The following is a 26,341-nucleotide window of genomic DNA, read 5'->3' as shown; positions in this document are numbered from 1 at the left end:
CCCTTTTGGCTTGGAGACTCTCTTGCTCTATTTCAGACACTCTATGCCTCCCTGGGATAGCACTGAATAAAGCCTGATAAGCCAGGCCCCAAATAATTAGGGTCTCCTCAGATCTCCCTGAGCTACAGCATACCTGTCTCAAATATCTGCTTAGGTTCTCAGCATCTTGCAGGTGTTTCGGAGTAAATTTCCATGACACCAGCAATGCCCATTTCTCTTAAGTCTCTCCCAAGTCCCTCCACACTCCCTGACAGCCAGTATTCTCTGGCTTTGGGGAAGGCTTCCTCAAAATATTATAAGTACAGATACTAAGTGAAACAATGAGGAGTACATTCAGGGAGACTGACACCATGATCATTATGATTATCGGATGAGCATTTAAGAAATACACAAAGGATTTGAGGGAGAGTCTGGTACACTCTGTATTAGAAACAGTGCAGCCAGCAGGAGCAGGGAGGTGATCATCCCCCTGCACTCAGCTCTGGTGCAGCTGCACCTCGAGTACTGTGTTCAGTTTTGGGCCCCTCACTACAAGAAGGACATTGAGGCCCTGGAGCATGTTCAGAGAAGGGCAACAAAACTGGGGAGGGGTCTGGAGCACAAGTCTTATGAGGAGCGGCTGAGGGAGCTGGGATTGTTTAGTCTGGAGAAGAGGAGGCTCAGAGGAGACCTTATTGCACTCTACCACTTCCTGAAGGGGGGTTGTGGTGAGGAGGGGGTGGGCCTCTTCTCCCTGATAAACAACGACAGGATGAGAGGGAATGGCCACAAGTTGCGCCGGGGAAGAGTTAGAGTAGACCTGAGGAAACATTTTTTCTCTGAAAGAGTGGTCAGGCACTGGAATGGCCTGCCTAGGGAGGTGGTTGAGGCACCATCCCTAGCGCTGTTCAAGAAGCGTTTAGATGAGGTGCTGAGGGATTTGATTTAGTAGTTTAGTGGGAAGGGATGGTGATAGAAGGATGGTTGGACTAGATGATCTTGTAGGTCCTTTCCAACCTAATGTATCTATGAATGTCTACACTGCTGCTGGAAAGGAAGGTTCTACTTGGATTTTGCGGAAAAGAGCTTCTGGAGAGACTGGAGGTCAACCCCTTGGATTCTGGAGTTGGGTGTACAATAGGTCTGAAGAGCATTACACTCCAACTGAGAAGGAGATCTTAGCTGTGTATGAGAGGGTTTGAGCTGCTTCCAAAGTAATCGGTACTGAAATGCAGCTCCTCCTGGCACCTCGACTGCCAGTGCTGAACTGGATGTTCAGAGGAACAACTCCCTCCACCAATCATGCTACTGATGTCACTTGGAGTAAATGGATTGTGCTGTTACACAGCAAGCTCGGATGGGGAACCTCAGCCACCCAGGAATCCTGAAGGTGATCATGGACTGGCCTGAGTCCAGTTGGAACATCACCAGCAGAGGAGGTGTCACGTGCTGAAGAGGCCCCACCATATAATGAACTACCAGAAGATGAAAAGAGATATGCTCTGTTCACAGATGGATCCTGACGCACTGTGGGTAAGCACTGCAGATGGAAATCTGCTGTGTGGAGCCCCACACAATGAGTTTCAGAGGTCACTGAAGGAGAAGGAGAATCAAGTAAATTTGCAGAGGTAAAGGCTGTCCAACCGGCCTTAGATGTGGCTGAAAGGGAGAGGTATCCAATGCTGTATCTTTATACTGACTCATAAATGGTGGTACATGCTTTATGGGGGTGGTTGCAGCAGTGGGAACAAAACAACTGGCAATGGAAGGGTAAACCCATTTGGGCTGCTGAACTGTGGAATGATATTGCTTCCTGAACAAAAAAATTGGTTGTAAAAGTGTGTCACACATAAGCTCATGTGCCCAAGAATCGAGCTACTTAAGAACAAAAAATAACCATCAGGTAGATCGAGCTGCCAAAATTGAAGTGGCTCAAATAGACTTGGACTGGCAGAACAAAGGAGAGTTATTTTTAGCTCAGTAAGCCCATGAAACCTCAGGCCATCAAGGAAGGGATGTGACCTGTAAGTGGGCTAGAGACCAAGGGGTGGACTTAACTATGGACGCTATTGCACAGGCTATCCATGACTGTGACACATGCGCCATAATTAAACAAGCTAAGAGGATGAAACCTCTCTGGCAGGAAGGGCGATGGGAGAAGTAAAAATATGGGGAGGTGTGGCAGGTTGATTATATCACCTTGCCACGAACTCGCGATGGTAAGTGTTATGTGCTCACCATGGTGGAGGCGACCACTGGGTGGCTTGAAACATATGCAGTATCCCATGCTACTCCCCGAAACACCAACTTAGGCTTGGAGAAGCAAATACTGCAGCTACATGGAACCCCAGAAAGAATTGAGTCCAATAATGGGACTAATTTCAAAAAATTACATGTGGACATCTGGGCCAAAGAACACGGCATTGAGTGGATCTATCATATCCCCTGCCACGCACCAGCTGCTGGTAAGATCGAGCGCTACAACGGGCTGTTAAAAACCACGTTGAAAGCAGTGGGTGGCGGAACATCTAAACACTGGGAGAAAAATTTGGCAGAAGCCACCTGGTTGGTCAACACTAGGGGATCAGTCAACCGAGATGGTCCTACACAATCCTGCTCCCTGCAGACCATAGGGGGAGATAAGGTGCCTGTGGTAAGGCACATGTTGGGAAAAGCGTTTTGAGTCCTTCCAAACTCTGGAAAGGGCAAACTCCTCTGTGGAACTGTTTTTGCACAGGGACCTGGATCCACCTGGTGGGTGATGGAGGAAAATGGGGATGTCCAGTGTGTACCACAAGGGAATTTGATGCTAACAGAGTGCAGTCTCAGATTCCATGTATATCTATGTATAGATATGCTTGTATGTAATGCATGTTAATTACTCTTATGTTTCTATATAGATATAAGTTACTGTTCCTCCTCAAATTGCGCCGTTGTTTTTTGTAGACCCATCCATTATCTCCGCCCCGTCCTTCTCCCGCCCCCCTCAAACCAGAGCATATAGCCATGGACAGTGCAGTTTTTTTTCTCCCTCTCTCCCTTCTCTGTTTCCCTTGTTTCCTTGTGTCACGGTTTTATGATTTTTGGCATTGGTATTCCACATCGTAACATCATGTGGTGTACTGAGAGTTAAAGAGTTGATGCTCCAGCTCCATGGATCATTAATGGTTCCAGGTATACCTGTCTCAGAAGAGAACTACATTCCCCAGAGGACTGTGCGATGCTTTGCATTTTTACGTATTTTCACTCAGAGGGAAAGATAAAAACTGTCTGCAGTCACGGGACGCTCTCTTTCCTTTGGGATCCACTCAGCAGTGGGTGCTTGCTGCCTTCCGCCTTCAGCGTTAGCGTAAGGCCTTCGGTTTATCAGACACTCTCTCTTGCTCATTTTATTTATTAGCTTCAATTCCAATTATATTGTATTATTTTGCTTTCTGATATCTTATTTACTAAATTACCTTTCCTCCTAAAATGGTTGCTGCTGTTTTGTTTCTAGGCCCATCTCCCTTTTCCCTTTTCCCCTTCCCCTCTCCTGGGGCATGGGTCTCCCGCACCAATTGTCATGGAACCGAGCCGAACCAGCCCAGTAAACTGTTGACAAGCTTGCCACGTATAACACCGTGACACAAACAAAGGCTAACTAGTTGCTTTTCCACCCATCTCAAGCACTCACGTAAGAGAGGTGATACAGGTTTTAATACCATAGCCTTTACTGAGGATGCTGGAAAGATGTTACAAAGCAAATGGTTTTCCAGAACAGGAAAGGAAAATTTGCTCGCTAGACAAAAAAATGTCTAACTCTACTAGGAAATAAAGATTTGCATACTCAGTAACACAGTACCACACAGAATTCCTAAGGAACTGTATTTTTTGGTACAAAAGAGAAAAATACAACCAATTTTCCTGGGCAGAAGTCAATAGGATAAAACAATCCCAAGCACACTGCAGTGAATTCTGACCATCTGAGAGCACAGTTTTTGAAGACACCTAAAGATATTAGATCCTAGTAGGATCAAATTGCATTTATTTAAACTCACAGTGTAACAATAATACTGCCAGTTAGTATACTGAAATACAAATTTTCATTACTGCTCCAGAAGTCAGGGAAGCCTAGAAGCTAAATTTTAACCCCGGGCATTCACACTTGAAACCAAATTCTTCTTGCATCCTGCATAATTAAGGCCAATTTTGTTATCCTTTGGAAACACCTCGTACCTGAGTTTCTGCCCAAAAATAAGAAATAAAAAGAACTGCATCGACTTATTTAACGGAACACTGTTAAATATGGCCCAGCAGAATAAGGCACAAATAGCATATAAAATGCAAAAGCAGGCATAAAAGTTAATGCGTTACTCTGAATGGAATACAGCAAAATTCAAGTAGTGCTGAGTATATTTATTTCTTGCAGTGGGAACTGGACTTCATACAGATATTTCATGCCAAGTCTGATGGACAAAGATTCAGCATGTAAGTACAAACTATCAGCAGCAGGTTATTCATGCAGTGATTGTATTTAGAAATAGGATACTTTTCAAACCACCTTAAACAATGCTCTTCACTGGGACTACTTCACCTGAAATCTAAGCAGCATTTTTTCCAGCAAATGAGGTACGTTTGGTTTCTCACCCAAGCCACCTGAAAGTTTGTACGCATGCTGAATTTGCGCACCAATACTCTCATTAATATCAATGACACTGCTGTGCACCATGGCCCACTGGTACTGGTGCATTACTGGGAGTCAAACCTTTCAGGCAAAAGCTGACATTTAATTGTGTCCCTAAGTGCGGTCTGATTATCAGCAAATACGTACACAGGTACACGTGGAGAGAGTGGAGAACCTGAAGATAAAAGGTGTGCATCGTCACCTACTGTCTGATTACAGCCTCAGAGTCCCTCCCAAGTAATGTCTGTAACATTTTCATAAGGAAAGGGGATAGCAGACCAAGCCTTTGCTTCCTTCCAACAGTTTCAGCTCATTTCTTCAGTCTTCTCTTCAGCTCTAGAGGAGAACTTCTCATAGCAGCACTTTTTGCAGACAGCCTTCATATCATACACTACAAATTCATTTCTAAAATGACAGAGCAAGGAAACAGATGAAGTTTCAGTGGAAGGGATACTGAAGAAAATAAAGGTCATATCAAACGTGCACAGACAAAAAATTACAACTGCACTTTCTACATAGGCCTGAAATGACTTGCAGAAGGGTTCTATGCAATGTAGACTGTGACTGAAATACTCCAAGTGAGTTATGTCCCTATTTACAATGTTCTCTCTTAAGACAGATCAATTTCAAACAAACTCACCCCTTCAGAGTTAAATGCTGAAAAAATAAAGGTTGAAAAAGGAGAAAAGTTCAGAAGATTGAACAGAAGGAAGGATGGAACAGAAAACTGAAAGAAATGTAAATGAGTAAAGGGTGCAAGAGGAAGGACGAGGCACATTTTCTCAATGCTGCTCCCACAGCTGTTGTACAGTAACAGTTACAGCTATAGCAACATTTAGTATTGTGAAGATAACTGCTGATAGTTCTGAAGGCATTGCACCTATCCATTTATCTTACTTGAGCATCAGCTTGGTGCTGCAAGTTGAACAAGCGGAACGGTTCACACACCATGCCTTATTCAGAGCAGACACAACTAGAGGAAGAAAGAGAAAAAAAAAAGGGTAAATCGTTGGCATCACAAAAACATAAATATAAGTTAAGCTCAAATGTTCCAGAGATGTGAAGAACAATCATTTGATTCTTTGAGACAGAAGGCATTTCTGGTGGGAGAGGTGACACTGCAGGAGAAAAAGAGCAGGTAAAGCAAGAAAGAGAACCACACAAGTCCCAATATGATTATAACAAATGAGGAAAGGCATACAAAACACTGAAGAGGAAGACAACATTTTGCAGACTACATCATATTAGCTGCTCCAATTACAGGACACAACATATTGTTACTTTGTGCTCTTAGTCCTGTTTAACAATTACACTAATCTGTAATTAAGTTACATTCCCTACAGGAAGCCAAACTAAAAGACCATAAGCATTGCAAGCTTCTCATCTTATAAGGCACACTAAGCTGAAATACAAACCCCAGATATTTCAGCCTTACAAAGTTACATAAGGCTACTTCAAGGTGCACTAAGCTTAAGCTTCCAAGTTCTTTTACTTCCTCAAGAGCTATTTCTTCGCCAACTACAGATGTTAACTTTTCTTAGCCTCAGTTAATTGTGCTCCATCTTTACTGCTCTGTGATTCCTGAAGTCTCTGAAATCCAACTGGGAAGGCTTTCACAGAACTCCAGCTAGAAGTCATTCCCAGAAAAAGATCACACAGTTGTATGGCCATTACTCAAGTTCCCCCTCCACATCGTCTTCCAAAGATGCTATCATGAATCGGTTTTAACCCCTCCAAGTTACCTGTACAAATCTGCACAACCAACACTGACTCCAGAAATGAAACAGTACAGTTTGCATCACTCACTGATGTGCTTCCCCAGTACTAAGTCGTACTAAGATTCAGAACAGCAAGCCATTTCCACACAGGCTGAGTAAGAAAATACGGAACAAATCACAGAAGACAGAAAGCAAAGATAATTTTTTAATATATATATTTTATTTTATTTTCATAAAAAACCTGCTGTTAGTAGATACGTTTATATTATTGTTCTTGTTAAGTTCTGACAGTTCCCACTCCTCTGGTAAGGAGACAACTGGCTCCAAGTGGAGAGCATCACTGTGGACCACCTCATCATCACTGCCACCTTCAACTTCGTCGGCCTTACTGGCTGGCTGCACTCCAAAAACAGCTGCTCCTGTGTTTGCCTATTTGAAGATTTTACCTACAATTAAGAGATTTACATTTTAAACTCACCAAGAGGAAAGACGGCACAAGCTTCCGTCATTTAGCAATAAGCAGAAATCTGGTACACAGAGGTTCACTGTGGGATGCACAAATCCAGATGCTTATCTTTACCAGAGGCTCAAGCTGAACTCATCTTTAGACCCAAAAGCAAAGTCTCCAGAGTTCTTGGAAGCCACATCTGCAAATGACAAGCCTGATGCATTCCCAAAGCCAAATAGCATCTGTTTACCTTCTGTCAAAGATGGAAACATCACACCTTTCTCTCCTTCCTCAAGAGAAACGTGTCATACAGCCGTAAGAAGAAACTGGAGAAGCTTTAAAAATTGCATGTGACTTCTCACAGTGACAGCTTTTTTATTCTAGTCCAAAAAACTGCTCAAGACTGAGTTTCCACTGAGTGTGCCACTCATCTCTATGATAGCTGTGACTCTGTGCAGATCCACTGAACACGAGTAAGTTCTCAACAGGGTATCTCACAGGAACCTAGTTACAATATAAATCACACAACAGAGAGGAGCAGTGCTCTGGAGCAGTATCATCTGAACAAACCAGAATTTGAGGGATGGAAGTATTTTCATTCCCCTTCAACTCTTCACTAGATTGATATCCATGCTTCAAATTCAGACGTACCTTGCCATTTCCTTGTATCTTTCTCATCATTGGGTTACCAACTCTTAAGTTTCTTAGCTGTTGCTTGACAGTCTTCATCTGAAATACAGGAAACAAGCGGGAGTTCTCATCAGTTCTCCACACACAGACACAAGTCCAAGTTTGTTAAGCCCTTCAGACTCACAAGCCTGGCCATGCACGCAAGACTTCCACATATGTTTGAAGAACTTTACACATCAGCAAGTAAGCTCCCAATTCTTATTTACGTACAGGTGCTTTATTACACTACTGACACTTTCTCTGCCTACCTTTATGGCACAGCTTTCATCTTTTCAGAAAACAAGTACCTTGCCCTTTTTAGTTAAGAGTCCCACAGAGCAGATTTGGAAAGGGAGATGGAAGGTCGTTGGCCATAAGGAAGATAACCGTTTTACCACTCTCAATAATAACAGTGTCTGTTGGTTCTAGTCATACTAGCAACACCAGCTCCCCATTGCCCACGTCACAAAGCTGAATTATTACTGCGGTTGCTGGAAACACATTTGAAGCCTATGTATTTTTGAGCCATCCACCGGAAAAACAGTCACAGTTACAGAATGCTAGAACAGACAGAGTTACCAGCCGTGCTAAGAAGGAACAAGTTCTAACCTGCATACCCAACTACGTCCTACCCTACCGCCCTTGAAATTCACATCTCAGGTCAGGATCAGGTCAGTGTTTTTATAGTGGTACGAGGACTACTCATGTCCTTACACCAAACAAAACACCGATAGAGACAAGAGCCATAGAGGTATCACCCACTGTTTAAAAGTACAATCCAGGACTGAGAAAGGCAGCCACAGAATTAAAGCTGCCTGCAGCAGTGTGTGCTACTGAAGAGCTTTGAGCGTTTCACATTCCAGAAGATATCAAACAGCAACTGAACAGAACTTATTTTTCAAGTTACTCCTGGGAAGCCTACGCCTTTTACTGACTAATATCAACTTTTCAACATAACAGCAGTTACTGACATTCATTCTAGAAGAAATCTTTTAGTTCCTGCTACCAAAGCAACGAAAACGCTGCTCTCAGCTTTCTGAAATGTAACTAGCTTTCCCAGCAAGGAGAAATACCACTACAGATGTTATGACACAGCTTTTTCTCCTCCCTTCTTTAACACAAAGTCGCTAATTTGACACACACAGAATACACACATTTCACCTGGTGATACAGTCCTGCAATGGGAGGAAGCAGAGCATGAAGTCCTCTATCAGTAAAAGCCAGCCAACCAAGTCACTTGCTTGTGCATCTGAAGTTGCACAGACCACTCACCCAAGACTTCAAGTAAACGTACCCAGTGCAGTTTCAGAATACCATCCACCCTGTCCCAGGGATAATTCAAGCCTTAGCTTCAGCACGAGTGCTGTTTTCATCATTCACCAGTCAGAGTGAAGCCCCTGCATGTATGCTACCAGCTCAAGCCAAAAAACATGCTTCAAGCACTCAACCCTGACATTTTAACCATCCCTTCTGTAAAGATCCCCAAGTCCTGCCTGCAATTCTCCGTCTCACTCAAGAGTAACACTGGATCCTGCATAACGCAGGCTGGTATTTTTACGTGTAAGTAACTACCACTTAATATTCACTCAAGTTGGAACTACACGTTAAGGCAAAAAAAAACACCAAAAACCTGCAGCTAGCTATTAGTAAGTGACAGACTTGTAAGGCGCACACTTGAATACGTTATGAGTTCAATTAACACTCACCTTTTTCCAGAATTTTGAATGAGAAGTTGGAGGGCCCATCCTGTGCTGAAGGGGCAGAGTTGGATGCCATGCTGCCTGGAGGTTTCCGAGGTGAGACAGAGCTTTTTGGGAGCTCAGCCACCCCCATTTCTTTCTGCTCTGCTTTCTGAAATGTCACGATACTGTCTCCGCTTTTTCCTGGAGGTTTAAAGCTGAATCCAAAGAGGGAACCAGTGCCTGAACTATTTCCAAACGTGACCATCTCTGACTTTCCAGTACTGAAAATTCTCCTGACAGATTCAGATCCGAATACAAACTTTGGAGGAGAAACCACTCTCTCTGTTGGCCTGTCAGAGGTGCTCGATACACAAATTGGTCCTAAAGTTTTAAGAGACGCTCCACTCTGGTTCTGCTTGGCAGGAGAGCTGGATGGACTCGAGGCAGACTGTAAGCTGTCAGCTGCAGACTCTCCAGTTTGAGACAGACTTTTCCTCACGGGGCTACTTGCAAGAGGTAACGCGTATACACAGCTACTTGAACTTGCTTCTCCGCACAACCCACACTTACTCCGTTCCAGAGCAGGTGCAGTACCTTCAGCATGCGGCTTTATCACCGAATCAGAAGGACCACTGGCACAAACAGAGTTTGTAGTTTCTTCTTTTGCTAGCTTTGTGCTGCCATCTGTCACAGACATTCTGAGGTCTCTTAAGCCACGCTTTGTTTCTTCTGCTTTCTCTGTATGCTGAGCTGTCCTGCCTGTATCAACAAGTTTAGGGGGTGTCCTCACTGGTACATCTAGCAGTAGCTGCTGACACTCTTCAAACTTCTGCATGAACTCCTCAGCCTGCTCTGCTGTTCTGAACTTTGCTGCCAGCTGCCCCAGCTTTGCATTGCCATCAGAGAAGTCACAGGCCATCCACATCCATGCTTTGCCTGAGCCCGACAGCTCTTTCAAGTTCACTGTTGCTGTTCTCCAGTGATTTGCACACACCTTTAGTACCTGCTCACGTTGCATCAGTACTACTTTGACATTAACTCCATTTTTAAGGATCTTCAGGCTACCCACACCACGTTGTTTCCACTGGCTTCTGTTTGGATCAAACCTAAATAACTTTACTCTTTGGGAGTGCAGCACTTTCTCAGCTTCCGCAGCATTTTGTCCCACGCTTTCTGAAAAAGAGATTCCTGAAGTATGTCTGTCACTGAAACTGAAGGTATTTCTAAGTTTCTTAGCTGTTGCTTGACAGTCTTCATCTGAAATACAGGAAACAAGCAGGAGTTCTCATCAGTTCTCCACACAGAGACACAAGTCCAAGTTTGTTAAGCCCTTCAGACTCACAAGCCTGGCCATGCACGCAAGACTTCCACATATGTTTGAAGAACTTTACACATCAGCAAGTAAGCTCCCAATTCTTATTTACGTACAGGTGCTTTATTACACTACTGACACTTTCTCTGCCTACCTTTATGGCACAGCTTTCACCTTTTCAGAAAACAAGCACCTTGCCCTTTTTAGTTAAGAGTCCCACAGAGCAGATTTGGAAAGGGAGATGGAAGGTCGTTGGCCATAAGGAAGATAACCGTTTTACCACTCTCAATAATAACAGTGTCTGTTGGTTCTAGTCATACTAGCAACACCAGCTCCCCATTGCCCACGTCACAAAGCTGAATTATTACTGTGGTTGCTGGAAACACATTTGAAGCCTATGTATTTTTGAGCCATCCACCGGAAAAACAGTCACAGTTACAGAATGCTAGAACAGACAGAGTTACCAGCCGTGCTAAGAAGGAACAAGTTCTAACCTGCATACCCAACTACGTCCTACCCTACCGCCCTTGAAATTCACATCTCAGGTCAGGATCAGGTCAGTGTTTTTATAGTGGTACGAGGACTACTCATGTCCTTACACCAAACAAAACACCGATAGAGACAAGAGCCATAGAGGTATCACCCACTGTTTAAAAGTACAATCCAGGACTGAGAAAGGCAGCCACAGAATTAAAGCTGCCTGCAGCAGTGTGTGCTACTGAAGAGCTTTGAGCGTTTCACATTCCAGAAGATATCAAACAGCAACTGAACAGAACTTATTTTTCAAGTTACTCCTGGGAAGCCTACGCCTTTTACTGACTAATATCAACTTTTCAACATAACAGCAGTTACTGACATTCATTCTAGAAGAAATCTTTTAGTTCCATGCTACCAAAGCAACGAAAACGCTGCTCTCAGCTTTCTGAAATGTAACTAGCTTTCCCAGCAAGGAGAAATACCACTACAGATGTTATGACACAGCTTTTTCTCCTCCCTTCTTTAACACAAAGTCGCTAATTTGACACACACAGAATACACACATTTCACCTGGTGATACAGTCCTGCAATGGGAGGAAGCAGAGCATGAAGTCCTCTATCAGTAAAAGCCAGCCAACCAAGTCACTTGCTTGTGCATCTGAAGTTGCACAGACCACTCACCCAAGACTTCAAGTAAACGTACCCAGTGCAGTTTCAGAATACCATCCACCCTGTCCCAGGGATAATTCAAGCCTTAGCTTCAGCACGAGTGCTGTTTTCATCATTCACCAGTCAGAGTGAAGCCCCTGCATGTATGCTACCAGCTCAAGCCAAAAAACATGCTTCAAGCACTCAACCCTGACATTTTAACCATCCCTTCTGTAAAGATCCCCAAGTCCTGCCTGCAATTCTCCGTCTCACTCAAGAGTAACACTGGATCCTGCATAACGCAGGCTGGTATTTTTACGTGTAAGTAACTACCACTTAATATTCACTCAAGTTGGAACTACACGTTAAGGCAAAAAAAAACACCAAAAACCTGCAGCTAGCTATTAGTAAGTGACAGACTTGTAAGGCGCACACTTGAATACGTTATGAGTTCAATTAACACTCACCTTTTTCCAGAATTTTGAATGAGAAGTTGGAGGGCCCATCCTGTGCTGAAGGGGCAGAGTTGGATGCCATGCTGCCTGGAGGTTTCCGAGGTGAGACAGAGCTTTTTGGGAGCTCAGCCACCCCCATTTCTTTCTGCTCTGCTTTCTGAAATGTCACGATACTGTCTCCGCTTTTTCCTGGAGGTTTAAAGCTGAATCCAAAGAGGGAACCAGTGCCTGAACTATTTCCAAACGTGACCATCTCTGACTTTCCAGTACTGAAAATTCTCCTGACAGATTCAGATCCGAATACAAACTTTGGAGGAGAAACCACTCTCTCTGTTGGCCTGTCAGAGGTGCTCGATACACAAATTGGTCCTAAAGTTTTAAGAGACGCTCCACTCTGGTTCTGCTTGGCAGGAGAGCTGGATGGACTCGAGGCAGACTGTAAGCTGTCAGCTGCAGACTCTCCAGTTTGAGACAGACTTTTCCTCACGGGGCTACTTGCAAGAGGTAACGCGTATACACAGCTACTTGAACTTGCTTCTCCGCGCAACCCACACTTACTCCGTTCCAGAGCAGGTGCAGTACCTTCAGCATGCGGCTTTATCACCGAATCAGAAGGACCACTGGCACAAACAGAGTTTGTAGTTTCTTCTTTTGCTAGCTTTGTGCTGCCATCTGTCACAGACATTCTGAGGTCTCTTAAGCCACGCTTTGTTTCTTCTGCTTTCTCTGTATGCTGAGCTGTCCTGCCTGTATCAACAAGTTTAGGGGGTGTCCTCACTGGTACATCTAGCAGTAGCTGCTGACACTCTTCAAACTTCTGCATGAACTCCTCAGCCTGCTCTGCTGTTCTGAACTTTGCTGCCAGCTGCCCCAGCTTTGCATTGCCATCAGAGAAGTCACAGGCCATCCACATCCATGCTTTGCCTGAGCCCGACAGCTCTTTCAAGTTCACTGTTGCTGTTCTCCAGTGATTTGCACACACCTTTAGTACCTGCTCACGTTGCATCAGTACTACTTTGACATTAACTCCATTTTTAAGGATCTTCAGGCTACCCACACCACGTTGTTTCCACTGGCTTCTGTTTGGATCAAACCTAAATAACTTTACTCTTTGGGAGTGCAGCACTTTCTCAGCTTCCTCTCCCGTAGATGGTTCTACTTTCTCAGGCACCTGAACTATCGGTTCCAAATGGATATCATTACTGTCCTCAGCCTTAGACACATCATCATCCTTCTTACCAAGATCATTAGAGGTGCTTGCTTTGCCATCAGCTTTAGAAACCTTCACCAAAACCCTATTTTGGCCAAAACTAAAGTCAGCCTTGTCTCCCTCTGCTGTTTCTTGAGATTCTTCAACCTTGTCAGGGAGCGGCACCACAAGATCAAAATGAGGTCCATCGTCATCCTCACTTTTACCATGGGTGCTTCCTGCCTCTGTTTCATGACTTCTATAGGCCAAATCAGAATCGGAATTCATAAGGAACAGCGGCTTGCTTGGTTCTTGGAAATTAAACGGATTGACCTTTTCAAAAGCGTTTATATGTTGCTGAGGTGCAAGTCCATTCTTACCACAGAGAGATGCCTAAAGACAAAACACAATTACACTGTTGTGGAAAAGGAGAAAAAGGTCTTTAGGGTGCTAAAGCTCATGTAACGTTTTTTCTTAATAACAGGGTGTACATCAACATTAGATTTCAACTCCTATCAGTTTAAACTAAAATCATACGCTCAAATCGTAAACGGTATCAGAAAACAGAGACTGATGTTGAAGATGAATGGACTCATTTTCATTTACTTACCAAAATAAATAACTAAATCAAAGTTTCCTACACTACTTTGGAGAAAAGAACATCACACACACAGAGCAGAGAATGCACATTAGCACCTTAAGAAGATGCTGGGCTGGCTGTTTCTCCCAAACCCCACATCCCAAAGATGAGCTGGTAACTGATCCTCCTGCCTATCTCCAGCAGACCTCAAGTTTAATAAATGCTATCTTGGGAACTGCAGTTATATCCACCTTCACACAGAATCTAAACCAGTAGTTCTCAATCAATCAGAAGAAGCGGCCCAAGAGGATACGTTTGTCCTCACCTTTGCTGGTGTTATGTCGGTTGCAGGTGTTCTTCGAAGACACTGCGCGTTACAAGCAGGTGACTGGCTACGGTCAGCAGATGGGGCAGAGGTAGCAACTGAAAAGGAACACCAGTGTGAGAAGTAGATTGCGTTTTTGCAGGGGATATTTCCAGTATTTCTGTACGTAGCACGGGTAAGTTGCCGAACAAAGTTGAGACTGGGGCATTCCGACCTAGGTAAAATTGGCATGGGCACAAGGGATGTGTAACTAGATAGGGTAGGGGAAAGCCTGGCACAGGACGGGACTGGTGAATGATTACGGAAGGTACCGTCCTCCTACTGTTGTAAAAAGTACAGGACATACCTAAATATGGGGGCGATTGGTAATAGACATTGCATGGAAATATCACGTAGCAATCGCGTCGGAAGATTGAGAGCCTGAGATGCTCAGCCAATGAGTGCCAGGACGGGTTTACCTGCGTTGGACCCAGGGTATATAACCGAACGGATTTCACTGTCGAGTTACACAATTTCTCCCTTGTCAGTGGGGGGCGTGCACCCATTATTGCAATAATGAACAAAATTGCTGCTATCACTGAGATCTTTGCCTAACCCCAAATTCTTGACTTACAGCAAGAAAAGAGTTTACACTTAATTTCTGTTACTGATTTTAATGAACTTCCCCCAGGGATCAGTTTCACTCCTCCATCTCAGAACACCACAGAAAGCTTTTAAGAACTCTTACTCAATTTAGCTGAGTGTTTCATGAAAAATTCAGCATTAACTTACCTGCTAAAGGAGCTGCAGGAAGATGTTGCGCTCTCTGATAACCATTGGACACAGTATCTGTTCCACAGCTTTCAGCAGGCCACCAACGAGATGACACACTTCCATTGCAACTCTTCAGTTTCATTTCTCGCATTTCATTCTATTAAAGACAGCATTGCAATTCAGAGAAAGTCAACGGATTATGTAGATAACTGAAGAAAACCTAAGGAACGATCCCTACTCCTTTGCTATTCAAAAGCAGGTTCAAAGCCTGAGGGGCAAATAAGAAGACTTAACTGCTGGAATAATCCAGGATCTGCCCATACTGTACAAAACTGAGACTGTTCCCTGAAGCTAGGCATAAAAAACCCAGAAGCTGATGAAAGTACAACTTTCTGAACACACAACCCTTAGAAGGGTTACCTCCAAGATCTGAGTACCAAAGCAGAGCTTTTAGGCAACAAAGCTTCACTCTTACACTCCATTTAAGCAGATCTTCGTAGCCGTTATCTCCTCTGAGTTAAGTGGGAGTCTAAGAAGTGAACTAGTTCAACACCAGGATCACAAAGCACTTACCCTAACAGGAAGATCAACTGTTCAGCACTGAATATAGTGACAAAAGTTGTTTACCTTTAAAGCTTCCACATGCTGACACAGCATTTGAACTAAGGACTTGCATTCTTCTGCCCACACATGGAGAGCTTGAGGACAAAACTGGAAAAAAAGAGCTTATTGACCTCTGAGTTCCTATTCAAACACCACGCTTCCCTAAATCGAGTACCACCTGGCTAACATACCTCGACACCAGCAGAGAAAGGTGAGAAAGATAACTTTTCAGGTAACGGAACTGGACGTCCCACTTGCAGATCTGCAGCTTGTGAGAGATTTTGGGAGGCAAGACCTTCCTCTTCATCATTTTTTCCCAGTTCCGGGATCACCTTATTCAGCATTTCCTTCACAGTTTCAACAGGTACCGGCAGCTAGAAATTTATTCAAAATGCAAGTCATGACTGCAATTCTTCCCCAGAGCAAGAGGCTATATGTTCTAACCTATGGTTGAACAGTTCGCACGTCCACTACACAGTCAGAGCCTGCAAACATCTAGTGAGGAACCAGGTAGCAGGAGGTTAATAATATTACTAGTTCTCCTGCAATACAAGGAAAATGATTTTTTCAAGAAAGTTGTTATCACGGAAGTTCACAGTCTTCCAATAAGATGGTTTTAAAACTAAGAAAAGTTCAAAAGAAAGATTTGTTCTTCCTCCCTCATCAGATACATTCGGATGCTACCAAATCTCATCATTAGCAGCCTAACAGTAAGAACACCACGGAGTTGTACAGTGCCAAAAACAACACAAAATAACCCGTCAACATAAAAAACCAAGTGAACAAAACAACCAAAATTGCAATTGATATCTAAGCTTGTGACAAAGAACCCCCCTTCTGGAATACAGTATATAGTATTTCATTTTCCACATCAGCCTTCTCACTAACTACATTACCTGACATCTTTCTCACGTCCACTACACAGACTACGTGACTGAAACTACTCTGAAAAGCTGTTGGGTGTTGCAACGGGTTTGACAAGTATTGCAGAAATGAGAAAAAAACACAGCACGTCAGAGTTTGCATCTTGGAGATGCTAAGACTGTTAAACCATCTGCTTTAAAGACACTGTGCCTTGATACAGAACAGCTTGTCTAAAAGAAGAAAAAATAACCAACCAACCCAGAAAATGCCAAACACCGTGCACAAAAACCCAAAACACAAGCCTCTTGTGTTAATGTTATTTAATATTAATGGTATTTAATATTAATGTTAACATGCACTTCCCATCGCTCCAAGTAACGTTTCTTTTAGGCACAGAACAGAGATTACAAGTTGGAATTTACCTTCAACCTGAAAGCAGCAGGATTCCCAGGGGAGAGCCTGGCAGCCTTCTCAACCCAGAACTTTGCTCTTCCATCATTGATGTCCTTATGGCACAGTAACTCTGCAATCTTCAGTACAAGATCCTTCTGCATTGGATTCAGCTCCACAGAACGCTAGTTTTCCCCATGCACATGCAGGAGGAAAAAAAGGTTACTAGTAACTTGATCTTGCAACCCATACACAACAGGAAAGAAAACGTGCCCCCCATTAAACAGACCCAGCAATATCAAATTAGAACTATCAGTACATACTTCCTGACTACTTTAAGAAAAGCCTCCCTTTGGAAAGGCTACCGTTACTTCATAGCACCCAGACAACTGCTGGAATTCCACAGGGGTAAGGGGACCCATGGGCAAAGGAGGAAAGGGAAAAGGGAGATGGGCCTAAAAATAAAACAGCGGCAACGATCTGAGGAGGAAAGCTAATTTGCTAAATAAGATACGGAAATGCAAGTTAACACAATACAATGCAATCAGAACTGAGGCTAATCAATCAAATAAAAGGAGAGAGAGAGAGAGGGTCCAACAAAGGCCTTACACTGACACTGAAGGCGAGATGGTGAGGGTGCACCCGCTGCTGGGATGAGCCGAAAGGGAAAAGAGAGCGACCTCGTGACTTGCCAACAGTTTTATCATTCCCTCGGAACGGAAATTGGAAAAACACAAAGTAATGCAAAGTCCTCCGCGGTGCGTAGCTCTGCTCTTCGGATACCCGCAACTCTTGGCCATCCACGGACTGCAGCGTCAACTCTTTAACTCCCAACGCACTACGTTACATTACGATGTGCAACACCGATAACAAAAATCATAAAACCATGACACAGGGTAAGAGAAATAACACCACAACCAGCTCCTCTGCCTCTACCACTGCCTACAGCTCTGCTCAGGCAGCTGCACTACCAGCATCTCCACTTTAACTTCACGTGGAGACTTGTGAAAAATAGAATTAAGTCACAGAGAATGACAGAACTCAACTGTGCTGGCAACAAGACTTTTGTGCACATCTTCTCCCTCCCCGAGGCCTGAATAACGAAACGCTGACTGTGAACTTCACATTTCTAGGCTTGCCTAATCAGAACTGTGTTCATCTGGTTCCCCCTACCTCTGAGGAAACAAACAAACAAACGAGCCCACCACCAACACAGAACAATGCCACTGAAAAACACCACTCTCAGTCTGAGCTTCCAGCAGCAGCTACATTACTGCTGACATCATCATCCCTGCTGCAGGATTCTACAGCGCTCACAGATCCTCAGTCCAAAGGGCAGCAGGAAGAAGAAGAGAAGAGCAGGTAGCACAAAGCTCAAGTCAATTTACAAAGCAAGAAAGCGGGATGTCAGGGAGATGAGTGAAGCACTTACCTTGTAACACCCAACAGCTTCTTCTATGTTATCCTGAGCCTCATAAATCTGTCCCAGAAACCTGTGCGCTCTCGGATCTCTCTCACGGACACTGAGGTAAGTCAATAGATAGCTACAGACACACACACACAAAAGAGATAAAAAGCCAGAAGGATCAATATCCTCAATAATACAAGTCCCCCCACACTGCAGGGGCTAATGTGGGAATTTAATCTGTCACACAGGACATACAGTTTAGTTCTAGGTACTCCATCCAGACCGTCAAGTAAGCAACAATATCATTTTCACACCTACAGATATTTGCCTGCGAGTACTGGCGCTCGTTAAATAGAGCAGTAGTTTAAGTAGGACGTAACACAGTGGAACAGCAGGCGTGTCAGCCAGCACCATACAGCTCACCATCTTGAAAGGTGGTGTTTTAGAAAGATTTAAATGGCACCAAATTCTCCTATTTACCGCTACCTTAAAACAGCACGATAACCATCTCAATTTCTGCACTCTGCCTCATTTAGCTTTTCTATTATGCTTTAAAGAACAGAGCAACGTACGTAATATTTATTACCTCTGAGCAAGCTCATACTCTTTGATTTCAAAATACAGCTTTGCAATAAGGAATCCTTCCAACGACATCTGAGGGGAAAAAAAAAACAAAACAGGTTCATTTTAGATGTACAGTACTTCTGAAGCAATTGAAGAGGGAGACACTTCTTTTCAAGGATCCATAACACTTCAAAGCATTTCTTTCTAGTTATCAGGTCCAGCTCGCTCCTCGTACTCAGGGCTTTGTTTCCCCACAGGAATACCAGCATTGCTGAAGACTCTCTGCATTTGGCACCAATATGCCAACACTGAATAGTGCCCAAGTCAACTCAGCAAAGCGACAGAACAGCTCTACTGCTGGCAGAGAAGGTCAAAGTGAATACATACACAGGCTTTATGCTGGCATAAAGGCCCCACTGCACTGAATCACGGAACTGAATTAGACTGAATCTATACACTTGTTAAACTAGGCCTCGCAGCTTGAGCAAACAGGTAACTTCAGGAAGAAACACAGAGATCACAGACATGCATATTAATAATGTATTAATAACGTATTAAAGAAAAAAAAATCAACGAAAACTTTGGTGTGATTTGATCTGTGGGTGGCTCACAGGGACATCAGGTCAACCCATAGGGCTGAACTGGGGCAACGAGCCAGCAGGTCAACCCACGGAACTGCATGGGGGCACAGCCATCAGGTCAGCACAGGGACCATGAAAACGCACGTACAACTGAAGAGAGCTACTGCTTGCAACTCAGCACGGGGTGAAGAGAGCTACTGCTTGCAACTCAGCACGGGGTGAAGAGAGCTACTGCTTGCAACTCAGCACGGGGTGAAGAGAGCTACTGCTTGCAACTCAGCAGGGGGCGGGGGGAGGGTGGGGTGTCCCACAAAGATAAGGACAATACAATGGTGGATAGGGTGGCTGCTTAACACACACACACACACACACACACACACACACACACACACACACACACACGAGAGAGGGTCCAGAGAACAAAAGTGGAGTTGCTGTTTGCAACTCAGTGGAAGAGTCCAGTGAAGATAAGGAGGCGGATTTTCTGTTGCAATCCCCTTAACAGTTGGAAACGTACTCTTAGCTTAAATGCCATGACATGACCACCAGAGATGTCAATGACTTTTAGAATTTCCATGTCCTTCTAATGTGACAAATATTTATGTGTTATGCAGGAACAGTAAAAAAAAAAAAAAAAAAAAAAAGATTTTCACCTAGGAAGATTCTCAGACAAAATCTAAGACCAATGGGAGAAACAGGAAAAATAAAAATAGAAGTCCCATTTGTTATATTTTGGCTCACTGAAAAGACACTGCTGTTGAGACAGGGGAAACACTGCATAAGAAACTGGGAACAGAAATGAAGTAACACGACCATCTTCTGTGAGTATTCTCACCATGCAACTAAGTAGTGGGGGATGTGAAAGTTGAAGAACCGTACTGTTTGAGTCGTGAGTTTTGAAAGGAGTGAGGCAAACTGTTCTGATGGCGTATGGAAGTATAAATGAGGGTACGAACTGTGGGAAAAAGCTGCAAAAGGGTTAAGGAAAACAGTGAACTTGCGATCTGCACCGGCACTGGAGCAGAGCCCGTACCGCCCCACCCCCCCGAGGCAGAGCCGGGGCCGGACCGCAGCGCGTTACTGCGAGCGGGGCGGGGACGGGGCATTAGAAGTGCGAATAGCCGTCATCTGCAGAGATCCGAGAAACCCGATATCCCACAGATAGCACTGGAGGACTCGGGGGTAGGGTTGGGATGGGATGGGGGGAGGAGGTGAAACTGAAATGTAACGTAATTACGTAATGGCTTCTGTAATGATGAAAGTTTGGAAAGCGATAACGATTTGGGAGAGACACGGGACGAGGAAAGCAAAGATGAGAGAGGTGTAAGAGGGATGCCCGGACCCAGAAGAGACGCGAGGGATCTGGAAAGTCGATGGAGGAAGAAACACAGCAAGGGAATCGGGAAGCACGACAGCAGTTGCTACACGATAGCAGCGCCCGAGGACCCAGACATCCCCTCGGGAAGAGGAAGAGGGGGACTGGACCCCCACTGCTTCTCGGCTTCAGCATCACGGCGTGCACTCGCGCTCTACAACGCGCTGCTGCTCAATATCCCGCCTCTGCAACAAAACCGATTCCGAGCAGCACAGCGGGACCTTTCAGCATTACACCGCCGCTCCGAACCGCATCGGTCCGCTCGCCGAGACCCGCGCATCGTTCTCCAGGTATCAGGCTGCCCAGTTCCCAACGCACAGCAGCAAATCTATTTCCCCCCTCTTTCGGTCCCAGTCTCAAGAACCACGTTTCCAAGGCGGCGACGCGACGCCCTGCCCCGCCGCAGCCTCCCTCGGCTTCCGCTCCCCGCCCACCCGGCTCCATCACTCTCTCCCCCCACAGCACCCTTTCCCGCAAAGGCGGCAGGCCCGCCGGCCCCCGCGAGCCACCCCGGGCACCGGCAAAGGCCGTGGGCGGCCGCCCCTCAGGACCGGCACCCGCGGGAGGAGCGAAGGGACGGGGTGGGGAGCGGACCCCAGCGCGGCCGCGGGAGTTCCGCGGCGGTGCCGGCCGGGCCCGCGGCACTCACCTCTCGACGAGAAGAGGCGGCAGCCCGCACGGAGGAGACGTCTCTCTCCGCCTCGGGCTCCGCGCGCCGGATCATAGCGCCGAGCCCGGCACTCATCGGCAGCAACGACAACAACGAAGCGGCGGAAGGCCGGCACTAGTGTGTTACGCGAGCTCCCGCGCGGCCGAACGCCCTGCCCTGCCCACCGCAGCGCAGCCACGGAGCCGAGAGCAGCGCCTGCGCTCTGTGTAGCTCATAGCGGCGGGGGCGTGGCCTCGCGGGCCCTTTGCTGCGTGGTTCCACGGGGCTGGGCGGGGCTGCGCGTGCCGCTCGCACCGCCGGGAAGGCGGCTCAGCGGGCGCGACTGCTGCCCTTGCTAGTGGAGCGGCTGCCCTAGGAGCGCTACCCTTGCAACCCGACTTGGGCTCCCTGTATTAGTAACGTTTTAAAGAAGGAAAAAAACAAACAATGAAAACTTCCGATTAGAAGTGCGGGTGACTCAAGGGGCAAAGCGCCGTCAGGTCAACCCGTTGGGCGCTACGGGGGCAGCACCATCAGGATAACACTCATGGTTGCAACCCGACTAGGGCTCACTGCCTGTTGCCATCCCTTTCTAGAAACTGTTCTCAGGGCTGCGGCATCCAGAGGCAAAGACTTGACACGCAGCTCCTTCCCCTTACACGTACATCCACTGGCCTTTCTGAAGTGCTCCCTGCTCTTCCTGGAAGCCAGAGCTTCAAGAGGGATCTCTCTTGCCCATACACCTCTGAGCCCATGCAGCAGGAAGGGGGCAAAGCTGAGGCATCCCTTCCCGAATCCTAGGCTCGCAGCCTTCTTCAGGAGACCTAGCAGGCTCTTCCAAAAACAATCCAAGAATTGGACTATCATTAAGGTTGGAAACCACCTCTAAGATCACCTGGTCCAACCCAGCACGTCCAAGCCCACCAACCGTGGCCCTCGGTGCCTGGAAAGGATCAACAAACAACACTAGCTTCCTGCAGTGTGCTTGCTGTGTCTCAATGTGGCACAAGGCTGTGACCATAACAGCCACTCAGAGGACGTTACCAGGGATGTACGGGGCCTTATAAACTGGCCACTGATCAATCTTTTCCTGTCTGTCTCTCTGATTCTCATTCCTTCTGTTCCCCTTGGCCTTCTCATTTGTGTCAGGGTGATTTTGGTTTCTTAAGGGCACATAGTTTAGCCACACAGTTTACCACAGATTTTAAGTGTCAGACTGTCACTACTTTGGGGTTAATTGCATGCCACAATTTTGGGATAATTGTAATACCTAATGCATTGATTTGCATTAAGACTGATGACAGTGTTTCAGGGCCTCTGTGTATTAATCTAACTGGAGGTATTCAGGAACCTAGTCTCCTCCTCCCTCCTCTTACGGATGGGATGGGACAGTTCCACATCTACACAGTTACTGAGCACCTCCAGAGACATTTGACTGCACCTCCTCCCTGGAGCAGCCTGTGCCAGTGCTTCACCACTCTTTCTGAGGATTAATTTTAAATAATACCCAACCTGAACTCATGGCTACACACTGCCAGCGAGGCATGGACATAAGCCTTGGAGGCAGAGCTTGCCATGCAGCCTCGAGTTCTGGACCGTTCCCAGCGCTCTGAACAGTAAGGCTGTGCATACAGTCAGTGCAAGGGGAAAAAACAAATCAAAACAAAACACACACACATGAACTGAATTACAATTCAAAGGAAGCACAGCTGCATACAATCAACTGAATCCATGGCACAGTCCAAAATCCACAGTGTTTCTATGCTTGGTATGTGTAGGGTGAATACCCTGAAAGAATAGAAACCCACACAAAATAATGAAGGTGGACAGTATAATTTTGTATGACTTATCTAGGTGGTATAAAGACAACCAGAAAATTAGGAAAGGCTCACATGTCACTGACAACACTTGTTGAACAATTCCTGCAACAGCAAGACAGACATGAGCTGCTTCAGCTGAGCAATCCAAGCTGCCACAACATCTATGGGAAACTTCTGTGATTACGTTGTTCAGCCTGCCTTCAGCGAAGAAGGCCTCACAGACTGCTGACAATTAACTATAGGTATTTTTAGAATAAGCTGTCCTTGGTAGTCTAGTCTGTTTAGCTAGCAGGTGTTCTTCCCTTTGGGCTCTGTGTTATGCACTGGCCACGCTGATATGGTGCTCAGGGGAAAGTACACTGTGTGAACCATGAGAAAAGTAAAAGCAGGAGATGGTCTGTGGCAAGTGGGAGAGGAAAAGTGCACTTTGCGCAGGGGACGCCCTGCCAGCACTGCCTTTCACATCCGCCGCCGACACATTCCTGCTTGGGTTTCTTTTAGGATTAGGATGATATCAAGAGTTACCTCACTCAGGATGGTTTATCACTGCTGTTAATTGTTGGGAACTGCTTGAAGTTGTCTTTCTCTGAGGCTCTCAGCCAATGATTGTGTGCTATTCTCTGTACACCCCTGTCTTGAACACTATAAGAATAAGGCTATCCAGGTAATAAAGCAGAGCATGATTTAACCACATTAACCACAACCCAAGCCTATAGCATTGCATGGGGTTATTGTGGCCAAAGTGCAGGACCCAGCACTTGGCCTTATTGAACCTCATCCCATTGAGCTCAGCCCAGTTGTTCAGCCTATCCAAATCCCTCTGAAGGGCCTCCCTACCCTCAGGCAGTTTGACACATCCTCCAAACTTGGTGTCATCTGCAAACTTACTGAGCGTACACTCAATTCCCTCATCTAGGTCATCAATAAAGATATTAAACACGATGGGCCTCAATACCAACCCCTGGGGGACACCACTCATAACAGGACGCCAGCTGGACTTAACTCCATTAACTCACTGGGCACGGCCCTCCAGCCAGTTCTCCACCCAGAGAAGAGTGAACCTGTCCACACCACGGGCTGCCAGTTTCCTCAGGAGAATACCTTGCTGAAGTCCAGGTAGTCTACATCAACAGCCTTTCCCTCATCTCCCAGTCTGGTCACCCAGTCATAGAAGGAGATGAAGTTGGACAAGCAAAACCTGCCCCTTGTGAACCTGTGCTGGCTGGGCCTGATCCCCTGGTTGCCATGCACGTGTCGTGTGATCTCCTTCAAGATCATCTGCTCCATAACTTTCCCTGATACCGAGGTCAGGCTGACAGGCCTGTAGTCCCCCGGGTCTTCCTTACGGCCTTTCTTGTAGGTGGGAGTCACATCAGTCACTACAGGAATTTGGGAGAAGTCCTAGCTCAGCAGAACAAGATAAAATTGGTTTGAGGTATGTTCTTGACAATGACTTGACTTCTCCTAAACAGTATTTTCAGGGTTGATGGAACTGAGTTGAGAAAAATTAGTGAAAGCTAGTTGTTGGGAACAAATCTAGAGCAGTCTTTGGACAACCTGCTTCCGTACCTGGAGGTCTTGTTTTTAATTGCTTGTACAGGTCTATGGCTCTCTGTTCCCTTCAAAAAGAAAAAAAAATCATATGCCTTCACATGGCTTAGCTGTGTCTTCCTTCTGCAGTATCCTTAACTGCAAAATCTCATTTTTGTGACTAAAGGTGCTTCTGCACAGCTGCCTCAAATTACTGTTCCCCCTTCTGCTTATGTTGCCCGATCAATTTAGAGACATTCTGCAAATGAAAAGAAACATCCACAGCACAAACAATAGGACAGTGTTTCTTTTCCTCCTGTTAAGTACACACCGTTTCTTTCAAATATTCCAAAAAGCAGCAGTTCAGACAGGTCTTTGGCCAACAACAGACTTCTTCCATTAGCAGTCCCTAGATCACCTCTATACGATTTCAACACATTTGATCACATGACTTGAGAAAAGTGATGTGATCAAGGAGAAACTTGCATGATTTCTCCTCCTTATGTATGTAAGCATTTCTAGCATACTTCATATTTATCTGTCTCCAGAGCCCTGCATCAGCCTATGACAGGGTAGAAGCACTCTCTTCTCCTGCAGCACATGGAAAAAGAAAGCAGTAGCATCCAGTGCACATCCCATCTGGCACACCACACAGGACCCACCTGTGTCTTGAGGCTGCATACATCAGATCTGAAGCAGCACACTTTGCTACAGCCTGAAAAACTGAACAGGAGACTGTTCCCCACTCCTTGTTAAGAGCAACAGCGCAGAATTTTGTCTTCGTAGCACTCAACTATCCTGTATACTTTAAGCACCTTAAAAAATGCTGATGCAGCCTTGTGTTCTCAGTAGTGAAAGTGCTACAAACAATGTTTTAGAAGGCAATTTCATCGGTAGTTTAAGCTGATGTGAATGTGGACCGCTGCTGCAAAAGGGAGTTTCTCTCCTTCACCACTTCCTTCCCTGGTCCCAGTCATGCTGTATCAGTGACTACACGTGGACAAAAAGTAACTTAGTTGACTAGTAACTAGCTTTGAAGAGAGGGAAGAGTATACCAGGAAGACATATGCTTCCTCTCAGAATACTCGAAGTTAGTCAGAATTCTGAGCTCTTACTATCAAGACATTTAATCTTGTGGCTATTTTGTCCTTCCCAGCTACTTTCCCCTTGTTTCCACAGGTCCAGCCATCATGAGGCTGCAGGCTGGTTAGGTAAACTAGGGGAGCTTGCTCCTTTGACTGAATGTTGTCAAAATCTGCTTTACAGTGCTGCCAAATGATCACTTGATCTCCAAGAGGAATATGCAGCCACAGAAGGTGGGACCTTCCCTCCTAACAGCAGAATAATCTTGAACTGATTGCAGGACTGCTCTGTACACTCAGCTTGCAAAAAAAAGTCAGAAACTCATTTTGAAAACAAAGGCAGACAAGAGCCATTACAACAGATTAAAACATCACTCGACACAAAATCCATTAATGCACAATAAAAACAGTAAGTAAAGAATATACAAGCTTTCCATGACTTCTCCTTGGTGCCTTGTGTATGGACTCTTCTGAAGCTCCACAATCTCCATGTGCAGAGCCATGATTTGTTCATCTAGATATCCAATATCTTCAGCCTACAGGGAAAAGTAGCTACAAATCAAACTGAAGGAGGACA

At 45.4% G+C, this 26,341-nt stretch overlaps 2 protein-coding genes and 1 long non-coding RNA gene across 5 annotated transcripts; all 3 read right to left on the bottom strand.

Moving 5' to 3' along the window:
• Nucleotides 1–5,035: 5,035 nt before the first annotated feature.
• On the bottom strand, nt 5,036–6,802 carry LOC136049811 (uncharacterized). The gene is made up of 3 exons (XR_010622335.1): nt 6,602–6,802; nt 5,540–5,615; nt 5,036–5,047 (listed from the first exon to the last, which is right to left on the bottom strand). It is a non-coding gene; the product is annotated as an uncharacterized LOC136049811 (long non-coding RNA).
• A 5,141-nt stretch (nt 6,803–11,943) lies between these two features.
• Nucleotides 11,944–14,353, bottom strand: LOC136049794 (ranBP2-like and GRIP domain-containing protein 3). Its single transcript, XM_065738287.1, has 4 exons — nt 14,335–14,353; nt 14,146–14,243; nt 12,064–13,633; nt 11,944–11,954 (listed from the first exon to the last, which is right to left on the bottom strand). The coding sequence occupies exons 1-4, from the start codon at nt 14,351–14,353 to the stop codon at nt 11,944–11,946; spliced, it is 1,698 nt and encodes a 565-aa protein (XP_065594359.1).
• Nucleotides 14,354–16,735: 2,382 nt separating this feature from the next.
• On the bottom strand, nt 16,736–21,485 carry LOC136049857 (RANBP2-like and GRIP domain-containing protein 8). Of its 3 annotated transcripts, none has more exons than XM_065738365.1 (4): nt 21,333–21,485; nt 18,750–18,817; nt 18,188–18,299; nt 16,736–16,940 (listed from the first exon to the last, which is right to left on the bottom strand). In XM_065738365.1, exons 1-4 carry the CDS (start codon nt 21,426–21,428, stop codon nt 16,770–16,772), a joined length of 447 nt encoding a protein of 148 aa, XP_065594437.1. In that variant the 5' UTR covers nt 21,429–21,485; the 3' UTR covers nt 16,736–16,769. The 3 variants fall into 3 exon arrangements, 2 of the variants coding, with proteins under 2 accessions (XP_065594437.1, XP_065594438.1); XM_065738366.1 differs by lacking the exon at nt 16,736–16,940 and adding an exon at nt 17,544–17,593; XR_010622340.1 differs by lacking the exons at nt 18,188–18,299; nt 18,750–18,817; nt 21,333–21,485 and adding an exon at nt 17,365–17,532.
• Nucleotides 21,486–26,341: the final 4,856 nt, after the last annotated feature.

The sequence above is a fragment of the Cyrtonyx montezumae genome, unplaced genomic scaffold (genome assembly GCF_038088225.1).
Source record: "Cyrtonyx montezumae isolate F1298 unplaced genomic scaffold, pur_monq_1.0 scaffold_22, whole genome shotgun sequence".
Classification (NCBI taxonomy): domain Eukaryota; kingdom Metazoa; phylum Chordata; class Aves; order Galliformes; family Odontophoridae; genus Cyrtonyx; species Cyrtonyx montezumae.
Note: the sequence above shows the minus strand (reverse complement) of the source record. Positions and strands in the feature narration are given on the sequence as shown.

Bases quoted from the DNA above. Each gene is read 5' to 3' on its own strand.
- LOC136049794 (XM_065738287.1), bottom strand. The intron at 13,634-14,145 runs GTGAGGACAAAC...TTTTGTCTTTAG, and splicing joins CCGACATAACACCAGCAAAG to GCATCTCTCTGTGGTAAGAA.
- LOC136049857 (XM_065738365.1), bottom strand. From the start codon at position 21,428: ATGAGTGCCGGGCTCGGCGCTATGATCCGGCGCGCGGAGCCCGAGGCG. The intron at 18,300-18,749 runs GTAATAAATATT...GTGTGTCTGTAG, and splicing joins GAGTATGAGCTTGCTCAGAG to CTATCTATTGACTTACCTCA. The intron at 16,941-18,187 runs GTAAGTGCTTCA...GGGGAAAACTAG, and splicing joins AAGCTGTTGGGTGTTACAAG to CGTTCTGTGGAGCTGAATCC.